The 11,305-nt window shown below is 41.3% G+C and overlaps 1 protein-coding gene across 2 annotated transcripts; it reads right to left on the reverse strand.

The window, feature by feature from the left end:
- Window positions 1–392: 392 nt before the first annotated feature.
- Window positions 393–10,577, reverse strand: dapk2a (death-associated protein kinase 2a). 2 transcript variants are annotated; one of them, XM_034233817.1, is made up of 9 exons: window positions 10,518–10,577; window positions 10,124–10,251; window positions 8,028–8,249; window positions 7,209–7,347; window positions 5,878–6,007; window positions 5,671–5,746; window positions 5,423–5,575; window positions 5,098–5,143; window positions 393–3,675 (listed from the first exon to the last, which is right to left on the reverse strand). In XM_034233817.1, exons 2-9 carry the CDS (start codon window positions 10,183–10,185, stop codon window positions 3,022–3,024), a joined length of 1,482 nt encoding a protein of 493 aa, XP_034089708.1. In that variant the 5' UTR covers window positions 10,186–10,251; window positions 10,518–10,577; the 3' UTR covers window positions 393–3,021. The 2 variants fall into 2 exon arrangements, with proteins under 2 accessions (XP_034089708.1, XP_034089707.1); XM_034233816.1 differs by having other exon boundaries at window positions 10,124–10,206; window positions 10,518–10,571.
- Window positions 10,578–11,305: the final 728 nt, after the last annotated feature.

Here is an 11,305-nt window from a genome sequence, read left to right on the forward strand (position 1 = left end):
TTATTAGCCGTGAAGGTAGCACTGGATGAGTGGAGGCACTGGCTAGAAGGGGCAAAACAGCCATTTATTGTGTGGACAGACCACAACAATTTGGAGTACATACGCAAGGCTCAGAGGTTAAACTCCAGACAGGCACGATGGACCTTATTCTTCAATAGGTTTAACTTCACTCTCTCCTACCGTCCTGGCTCACAGAACGCCAAACCAGACGCGTTATCCAGGCTTTTTGACCCAGAGGCTCTTTCCAAGGAGACCGAGTCCATTTTACCGTCCACTTAGGTGATAGGAGGGGTGACATGGCCAATTGAGGCTAAGGTAAATCAAGCTTTAGAGGGGAAAACCGTACCCAGTGGTGGCCCCCCTAACCGTCTCTTTGTTCCCCCATCTGTCCACTCTGACGTGATTCACTGGGCTCACACATCTGTATTAACATGTCTTCCAGGTATCAGACGAACTATGTACATGATAAAGCAAAGGTTTTGGTGGCCTAAAATGGAGAAGGAGGTTACTGAGTATGTGGCAGCCTGCACTACCTGTGCTCGGAATAAGACCTCTACCCAGTCTCCTATGGGTCTACTGCAACCTTTGTCCATTCCAAGCCGCTGGATTTTGTCACTGGACTGCCGCCCTCTGCAGGTAACACCACCATCTGCACTGTTGTTGACAGATTCACCAAAATGACTCACTTTTACCCATGCCCAAATCTCCCTCTGCTAAAGAGATGGCAGAAGCGCTCTTGTCTCATGTTTTCAGGCTGCATGGATTTCCTCGAGATGTGGTGTCAGACCGTGGGCCGCAGTTCGTTTCCCAGTTTTGGAAGGAATTCTGCAGCCTGATAGGAGCCACTCCCAGCCTCACATCTGGTTACCACCCACAGGCTAATGGTCAATCAGAGAGGATCAACCAGGAACTGGAGACGTGTTTACGGTGTCTGGTGTCCCAGAATCCCACAACTTGGAGCAAGCAGCTGATATGGGTGGAGTATGCCCACAACACCCAACCTACATCTGCCACGGGTCTCCCCTTTTCACTGCGCCTATGATTACCAACCTCCTCTGTTTCCAGAAGTAGAGAAGGAAGTGACTGTACCGTCAGCACATGCCCTGGTGAGGCGGTGTCGCAGAGTCTTGGCAGGAGCTCGCCAGGTTCTCCTGAAGAGTGCTGCTCGCATGAAAAAGACAGCAGATCGACATCGTCGTCCGGCACCTGCCTACAAACCCGGGCAGAAGGTTTGGCTATCTACAAGAGATCTGCCCCTGTGTGTGGCCTCCAGGAAGCTGGCTCCGAGGTTTGTGGGTCTGTTTCGCATAACGAAAGTTGTTAACCCGGTGGCTGTTCGCCTGCGCCTGCCCAGGTCCTTGAGAGTCCATCCGATCTTTCATGTTGCCAAAGTCAAACCGGTTCGGGAGAGTCGTTTGGTTCCTCCATCCAAGCCTCTTCCTCCACCCCGGATGTTAGACGGCGGTCTGATATATGACGTCAAGAAACTGCTAGCAGTCAGGAAGAGAGGACGCGGCTGACATTTCCTTGTAGACTAGAAAGGATACGGTCCAGAACATCGGTCGTGGGTACCAGCAAGTTTTGTTGTGGATCAGAAACTGATAAAGGACTTTTTCAGACTTAATCCACAGGACTCTGGGCCGTCCGGAGTCGGCCGTAGAGGGGGGGGTACTGTTGTGTCTCGTCAGATCTGTTAGTATTATTTCTCTGAGTCTATATTGTCAAGTCTGTGTCTGCCATTTCCTGTTTTACTTTGTCATTTCCCTTCTCATTTCAGGTAGTTCGATTCCTACCTTGCCTGTTTGTCCACTGACCTGATTACCTGCCCCGCCCTTATTGTTTGCACCTGTGGAGTCCCTTGCTTTTGTATATATTCTGTGTGTTCTCTGTGCCAAGTGCCAGATCGTTTTGAACCTTGTGAATGGATTACCTTGTTTTATCATCACAGTAAAACCTTTTTTTGAATCATCTTTTGTCTAGAGTCGTGCATTTGGGTCCTATCAGTTTTTGTGTGCTCCAGTCGTAACACTTATACCAAAATGAGTCTGCTGACCATTGCATTGTATGCACTGTATGTGATGACATACCTTGTTGTTCAAATAATTAAAAAAATTGAAGATTGGGTAATACTTTTCTGACATGACTGATTTGTATTGCAACAGAAATAATCCGTTATGGCCTGACACAGACCTCCCTATTGTGACATTGGGTATGTAAACTCTTAGAAATAAAGGTCTTACATGAACAATATAGCATTCTTCAGCTTGTCCCCATTATATAGGAGAACACTTTATGTTCAAGGTTCCACCTTCTAACCTATCAAAGCATAAAAGGGGATATATCTAGAACCATCCGTGAATGTTTTTTACCCAAAACCCCTCTCTTGGGGTTCTATCCAGAACCTTTACACATACAGGTGCTGCCAAAAACACATGGTGTTTTACTGGGAATCCTTGTATATAAGGATTTTATCTAGAACATTCACAGGGGACCTAAACATAACCTTTTTAAAAGGGTTTCACCCATTATCATCCTGTCTTCTGAATTCTCGAAGAACCACATTGTAGTGGACTTTAGAGCCCAAAATGATTGAATCCCATAAATGACATATTGTGGTTAGGGTATAGTCCGAGCAACCTAAAATTTGTTTTACTTTAACATATCAGCTATTTTCTATGGAACCATATCCAGTGGCTTTAGTCTTCGATAGGCTACTTTAAGGGCCAGGTTGATGAGGCTACCCAGAACATTCATGGATCACATTCATTATGGGGGTGTGGCCAGGAAGGTTATTGTAACACCCATGCTGTCATCAATCATTCAAGAACTCTTTCTACCAAAAATGGTTACTTGGAAGAAAAAGGTTCTTAATTGAACCCTTATTCCTACAAGGGAACCCTTTCTTGATGTTCTCATCAGAAGCAAATGGTTGTAGGTAGAACTTAAACCCTTTTGAAAGCCTTATTTCTTAGATTTTACTAGTCACCATGATTTAAAATGGTTATTGAATAACTGAAGCATTTATCTTTGCTGTCCGGTTTCTAAGTCCAGGTTGATCCCGGACAACAGCTCTCCTCCACAGGAGCGGTTCAGCAGCTCCTTCAGGGCTTCATTTACGTCGTGGTTGAAGACGGTGGAGAAGCTGCAGTTGGGGTATCCTCCACCATCTCCATCCATGGGAAATGAACCCATCACCTCCTGCACCCACTTCAGTTCATTGCTGAGCTCTTGACGCAGCGAATCGAAGTGGTTCTGTCTCTCCTGGTAGCGGTTGCTGATTCCGTCGAGGCTGGAGCTGAAGGCCTGCATGTCGTCCTGCAGGCTCCTCTTAAAGGCCTCCACTTTACGGAACTCGTAGCGGATTTGCGAGAGCTCATGGCGCACATCTTCACTCTCCTCCTTATACCAGGCCTCCTTCTCATTGTATATGGAGACCATGGCATCGATGTCTTCCTGCAGGGAGTCATGGGCTGCTGCCAGGCTGACAAATGAGCTCTCCATCTGGTCAATGTCCTCCACCACCTGGGCAAAGCGCTCAAAGTTTACATAGGTGTTGTTGGGTGGCATGCTGGAGTGGGACTTGATAGTGTACTCCCGCAGGCGCTTTGTCTTCAGCTGGCGCCGCTCCCGTTTCTTTGGCTCCTTGGCTTTATTCTCCTCCTTGTGCTCATTGGACTTTAGGGATAAAGAAGGGAGAGTTAGGAACTGTGTCTAAAAGAGGGAGGACCAGGCACAAATACATGCAATGCAGAGTCAGAAATGTGAATATTCTACACATATTCTACAATTGATGAAAATTAGGGATGCACGATATTGGTTTTTTGAAACCGATACCGATACCGATAACTTCCTGCTTCTCAAGACCGATACCGATAACCGATAAAAAAAAATGTTTTACGCCACTAATTATTTTAACGCGATTAACGCATGTGTATTTTTTTTCCTTGGCCGCCCCGTAGTTTCAGAGCGCATCAAGTTTAAAATACCATCTACAAGCTGATGCTGACAGCCCCGCTCCTGCCGCCCGCTTGTGGCAGACCACACTTCCACGCTCACCGACTGGCCATCTGGAGGACCGGGAGGGTGTGTGTATGTGTGGCCCGAGAGAGAGACCTTACGTGCATTGTTGTTGTTAGCATCTGGTGCTAGCTAGCTGCGCTAACGGATATACGGAGCTGTTTAAATGAAAACAGAGGAGCGACATTTCGCCACAACTGCGCCGAGCACTTGACTTTATGCAGGTAGCCAGACAGTGGGACATTGTACGAAAAGTCAGCACACTCAGCACGGATAGTGCGCAACATGATTGCAGCGTCCAGGCAGCTCCGGTTCGAGCATATGCCTTGAGTTGCACATAGCTCCAACGCCCATACCACCGACGACATGTTTGTTTACTGTCCTGGCTTCACGGCCGCACACCATTTACGTCACAGCCAGGCATGAGTTAGGGAGCACTGGATTTGTGAAGAACTCCCCTCTTCCTAAACCACTAATACCACAGTACTGGCAAAACGGGAGGAGCCGAGTGAAAAACAAGCACCCCTCATCCCAATCCACCCACACCGCAGTATTTTTTTCTTTTCTTTTTACCCAAAAAATATATTATATATACAATATAATATATTGTATATTATCGGGGTTTATCGGGATGACGTCATAATTCCTAATATCGTGCATCCCTAATGAAAATACAATGGAAAATAAGCTGGACATACTATGGGCTGACAAATCAATGATTTAACCTCTTAACCCTAACCAATGTGTAGACTGCAGAGGGCCAAAAGAAAAACGGAAAAATGCAATATTTAGAGCCAAATTGCACCGTTTTTGGTCAAATAATGATCGAGGGACAGATTCAAATTCAAAAACGTCGAATTAATCTGTTTTTAAAATATCCCTTTTTGAAGCAAAGAAGGAAAACATATAGCAGCTGATTCTAAACCTTCTACAGGCAGTTTAGATCTAGAAATAAATGTTAAATAAAATATATAATAAATAAAATGTTGATTTAATCTCAAATTCAGGCTCTGTAATATAATATAGGCTAAGTTGCAGACAAAGATAAAAAATAAAATATAGAAAGTTCGTTTTCTTTACCTTGATCCATGGGTGATTAAGAGCTTCTTGAATTGTTAATCTTTTCCTGTAAGAGAACATTTGAGTGAAAGTCCAAAAAATGATGATCGTACATATAATCACTGAGTGGCTATTCAATTCAATCCAATAAACTAATTAATATTATATTTTCTCAATTCAGGGCGATTTGACATTTACACTGGTCCCCAACATCCACCTCCTCAACATGTAGCACTTCATCTGACCTAAGAGTCTTCCTTCTGAATCAATTATAAAGCCAAGACAGAGATTGACTTCCTTGTTGACGCACAACCTTGTCATAAGGACAATGTCCTTTTATTTGTACCTCTTATCCTTCTCCAACAACTGGCTGATGAATTTCTTGGCCGGCTCACTGGTGTGACAGAAGAACTCCTCATCAAACTCATAATTGATGGCTGAAATGTTCCTCAGAGTGTCCTGTTTGGTCTCTCCCAGGAAAGGTGAAGCACCACTCAGCCTGGAGCAAAACAAAACAGCAGAGAGAGAAGTTCATCACCCAGTTTGACGGTAGCTGCAGTAGAAGTGACAATATGGTGCTTGTGGTTCACTTGCAGGATATAGGTGATGACCCCAATGCTCCACATGTCGGCTTCTAATCCCAGTGGCTCATAGTTGACAATCTCCGGTGCTTGAAAGGCAAATAGATGAGAGGAAGAATGCAGTTTTATGTCATTTTTTGACTGTCAGGTGTCCGGTGAGTGATGCTTGATTGCATTTCTGTTGTTTCTTGGTTGAGTTTGTTTAAAAACATTGTCTTACCTACAAACTCAGGTGTTCCAAATATGTTTTTGAACTCAACCCCGGCTTCAATCTTGTGGGCGAGACCAAAATCTATGAGTTTTATTCTTGGTAACGGCACATTCTTGTCCAGCAGCATAATGTTTTCTGGCTGCAGGTATGAGAGAGAAAGGCATTTATTTGACATAATACACATTTTTTTATCCTCATCAAAAATCAGGAAAAAATAGACACGCAGGAAATAGCAAAGTTAGTATGCAAATGTAGCAATTTATACTTTCTACATTAAACAGACCTTATTGCTCCACTTAGTGGAACAAATATGTGTCCTGTAATTTACTAAAGTGACAAGGTCATCGTCCTTGTTAGACCTCCACTTGGACAGCAGCAGTAAAAACATCCAAACATTTTCGCTCCTCTTTACAGAAAAATAAACTCAAGGGAGTCAAGATGAACCCAAAAAAACATTCGCTGGAGTTTAAAGTTATATTTTTACCTGGGAAACAGGAGATAATGATCTTACAAAGGTCGATTTAGTATCTGTTCTGGAGCTTTTGATCATATCTCATTTTAGTCTTCGTCAAGTCAAGTTTAGATTAATCTATCTTAATTCTGACAAGTGAAACAAAATGTGAAGGAAAAGGTGCCCAAAACCATTTAATGAAACATTGTATTGATGTCATGTTGAATAGTATGTACAAATCATATTAGTAATAATATTTAAAATACTCTTTTTGTTTTTTAATAATAAATATATTTGAATACTGGGTTTCTTTTGCCCTATATTTATAATGCGTTTAATTGTTGCTGTCAAGCTCTTTAAGTTGCCTTGAACATTGTGAACTTTGCTGTAAAAATTAACCTTCCTTGTTTTGCCGAACAAAATATGCTGATTCATTATGAGCAGTATCCTTTAGTTAGAAATATCACAGCTAAGCTGAATGAGGTCGATTGAGAGTGAATCTGAAACTTGAAAATGTGACCTCTTGTGTGGTATTAAAGCAATATTAAAGTATATTATATTAAAAGTAATACAAGAAGAAAAATAGTTCTAAAAAAAGTGAGAAAGTGTAATAGTGCAATACGAGTCTATATACAAGTTAATATATCATTCCAATAACTTGTATATAGACTTGTATTGCACTATTCCACTTTCTCACTTTTTTAAAAACTATTTTTCTTTTTGTATTACTTTTAATATAATATACTTTAATATTGCTTTAATATTGTCTGCTTATCTGTATTATTGTGTTGCACTGTTGGAGAAGCCTGTGACCTAGGATTTTCAACAACATAATTACTCTGTAGCTATGTTAGTTTGACAATAAAGAACCTTGAACCTCTGGACAAACCTTAAGATCAAAGTGAGCGATTTCCCTTGCATGGAGGTAGTTCACCCCCTCCAGGATCTGCTTGATGAACTGAGTGGCTTCTTCCTCGCTCAAAGACTCCTTCTGTGCCAGGAAGTCAAAGAGCTCTCCTCCAGAGACCCTGCAACACACACACACACACACACACACACATACACACACACACACACACACACACACACACACACACACACACACACACACACACACACACACACACACACACACACACACACACACACACACACTCACACACACACACACACACGTTAAAGGATACTATTGAGAACTTTGAGCATATACTGTATAAGTGGTAACGTTATTGTGGTAAGGGGCAAACAAAAATTGGGTCCAGTGATTTATTTGGCATATTGGATCTAGTGAGTTGATTGGCCTATTAGATAGAGTCATTGGTTTGGCCCATTTGATGAAGTGATTTGATTGGTCGTTTGGACCGAGTCATTTGATTGGCTCTTTGAATAAGGTACTTTCATTGGCCCATTAAATCCTCATTTAATTGGCCCATTGGATAGAGTCATTTGATTTGCCCAATAATACACTTAATACGAAGTGTTAAGTTCCCTGAAATGTAGCCAATAGGTATGTTTGTTGACTCAAGGCTGTCTAATAACATTTAAAATAAAGTTTTGAACCCTGTTCTAAATCACAGCGTGTGGTTGTGTTGACTGACCTACCAGTTTGATATGAGCCAAAGACACTTTATGATTAACAGCAACCTGCTTTAATAACAGTACTATGAATACATTTGTGACTTCAAATAAACTGATCCCCCTCACTCACAGCTCCAAGATGAGCACCACATCAGTGCGGTTCTCGTAGACGTCGTGCAGCGTGACTATGTTTGGGTGCTGAATCTGCTGCAGGATGTCCACTTCCCGCTCTATCTCCTCCCGCCGCACACCTCGAGAGCTGGCCATGCTCTGCCGTTTCTTGATAAACTTGGCGGCGAATTCCAGCCCTGTGCTTTTCTCTCTGCATTGCTTTACAATGGCAAACTGCCCACTGAAACACAGAGCAGGCATTACATGGGGTTAAATCTGAAAAACTATGAGTGGCTTGACCAAATTGATTGTCGCCTGGATAATCACAGATATATTTGTTACTATATTGGTCCTTGAAATGTTTGAGGTCATTTACAAATCATTAGTTTATTTGTCCAGCAGATAGCACTGAGCATGTTACATCCCTAACCCTAACCTTGTCCTGTCACTGTTTTGGGGCCATCACCTCATTTGGAAGATGCTTCACATCACTAATCGCTTAAGTCTTCTATGTGGCTTACCTCAATATATATTGTTACAACCATTTTCGTGATTAATCAAGTAATCACATCACAGCCTATAACATCACAAAATTGTTCAGTTCTTTGATTGAGTGAGAAGTATCAAACCTATCTTTTTACAGGCAAATTGATCCTATTCAGGTTCTTCTCCCCATTAAACACACCTTCAAGATGCATACAGTTTGTCTTTCTTGAGGTAGGAGGCTAAACTAAAAACTGTTCAATAAATAACATTAAAGAGTCATGGAATACTGATAGGCCCAATGAGGACGGATAACTAATTTGGAAATATATACAAGTTAAAAAGATTGGCCTGATACCTGCACTTCAATGAGATTAGAACAAATCTAACTTTAAAAATAAATATCTCAAAAAAGCCTGTTCATGTAGGGATGGTTATACATTCATGTAAGTTATTAAATAACAAGTTATTTTAATCGTGTCTGTTACTGAAAGCTTACTAAGCATTAGGCACCCCACAATAACACATGCCACAGAACTCTGGTGGGAATGTGGTTTATTTTTGTCACTTGCATTTTCCCACCACTGCAGTTTATTTATAGTGTCGAACACAGTCTGCTATGCCCCAAAGCGATAAACTGGTCTCCATATTTACAGTCTAATACAAACACTTCTGTTAAATACAGGGTTTTGTGTCTTTCAGTCATTGAAATTCAAATGTCACAGGACTGTCCAGCTGCATACTTTTAGTTCTGGTTCACTTGAATGGTTTGTAATCTAACACTCCACTTCCTCATCGGCAGTCTGGGAGTAGATATAGCTGCGGCTAAAGATAGAAGTGTCCTTTAAAAAGCAGCTTGACATGCATAACAGTTGTCCCCACCTGACAACGCACAGAAACAAACTACACAAGCAGACCAGGGGTCTTTTAGTGTAATTCGAAACACTTGTGTTGTGCAGGAGGCTTAGGCACACACAGTTTGACTCCTGTTATTTGCAGCAACAATCGTATTGTTATAGCAAAGAAATGACTGCTTGGGGCCGTGACATACATGCTTTTGAGAAAAGGCAACTTTTGTGTGCAAATGTTTAAGTCTGAGTGATGTTTTATTTTGAAAGGTATAAAGCATTCTACAACCAAAAAAACAAACAAAACTTTCATAATAAACACAAAGTTGTTTCGGGTATATTCATATTGCGGATGTCTAACCAATTATGTACAATATTGGAATATTGTGGTAGTCATGTGAAGAAATAACAACTACATTTCCAAATATTTTCATCTAATTTTGTGCTGTATGCCTTAAAATAAAATAAGACAAATTAAACAATTTAGATTTTGCATAGATCATCATTTTATATCAGTGATCCTGGCTGACTCTGAAATTAAAGAATATATAAATAGATTGTAACATGTAGTTGAAATATGGACCTATGTTGTAGCTCAGTTTCTTGATATGAAGTCATTTCCTGGCATGTACGATACTGTTAGAAGTGTTTGCATTACGCTACACGATATTTGGATTTTGATTACTGTTCAACATCCCAGCATTATTGATTAAATCGAATGCAAGATGCAATTATTACAAAATTAAGAAGTGAATGAGTAGATATGATGCATGCATAAGTGTACCTTCCCAACTCTTCACCAATTTCATAGAAATCCTCCACTTTCTGTTGTTTGAATAAGTCCATAGCTGCAGTCCTCACTGATGTCTGTAGTTAGGATAATACATTTTCTTCATTACTCTTTAGGCCTACCTGAACTATCAGACAACAGTTGTTTCACCATCTGGAATAAAAATGTCCCAAATATCATGAAAAAAAAAGCTAATAAAAATGAATGAGACGATTTAAAAACATATCCTGTTATACAAAAATAATGTCATGCAGTTCAAATGTAGACGCGCACTGGCTTACTTGACTTTGTCTGGAGAAGAAAACTATAATTGTAACTATCACAAGTTATCAAAAATAATAGGACAACAAATAAAAATAATCAATGAATAGCTTAGAAAATGTATTACCATGTTGACAAATGATTCACATGTTGATCCCCCTGTCCTCCTGCTGCTGCCCTGTGTGCGTCTCTAACGCTGAGCACACGAGGACTCTGCGACGTCCCAACAACACATCCCGCCCCCCAGCCTGGGGAGAGAGTCACACTGCACTTCAGTGTGAAAAACATTTCGTGTTAATACTTTTAACTGAGAAGCTAAAATATGTCGCTTTTTGCTAACCCTTATGTGGTGTTCATATTTTTGTTATTCAGCCAGTGTTCATGGGTCTGGTGGACCCGCTGCCTTTTTAGGTTTCAATTCAACACAATCAAACTATTTTATGTTAAAATACTCAACAGATGTCTACATCCTAATTACAAGCAATATAAACAGCATATATGGTTAATCTTTTGGCCATCTTGATCAGTTGTGATAAGGACACAAACTGGCAAAGCTTTATTTACTGTGTCCCGCCCCAAATTTGCAGCTGGGATAGAATGTGAAAAATATAAAGATTGGTTCCCGCAAGACATAATGCGATAATGTGAGAGCAGACAGGTGTCTGTGCTTGAATTTATCAACAATGTTGCAACCTTGTGCGGGAATGGCAGGGACAGAAACACAAAAGTCTCACACACACACACACGCATGCACACACACACACGCACACACACACACACACACACACACACACACCACACACACACACACACCCCCACACACACACACACACATCACACACACACACACACACACACACACACACACACACACACACACACAGAGTTCTTCAAAGAAAATGAGCCAAAGCCATT

Source organism: Gymnodraco acuticeps, unplaced genomic scaffold (genome assembly GCF_902827175.1).
Source record: "Gymnodraco acuticeps unplaced genomic scaffold, fGymAcu1.1, whole genome shotgun sequence".
NCBI lineage: Eukaryota > Metazoa > Chordata > Actinopteri > Perciformes > Bathydraconidae > Gymnodraco > Gymnodraco acuticeps.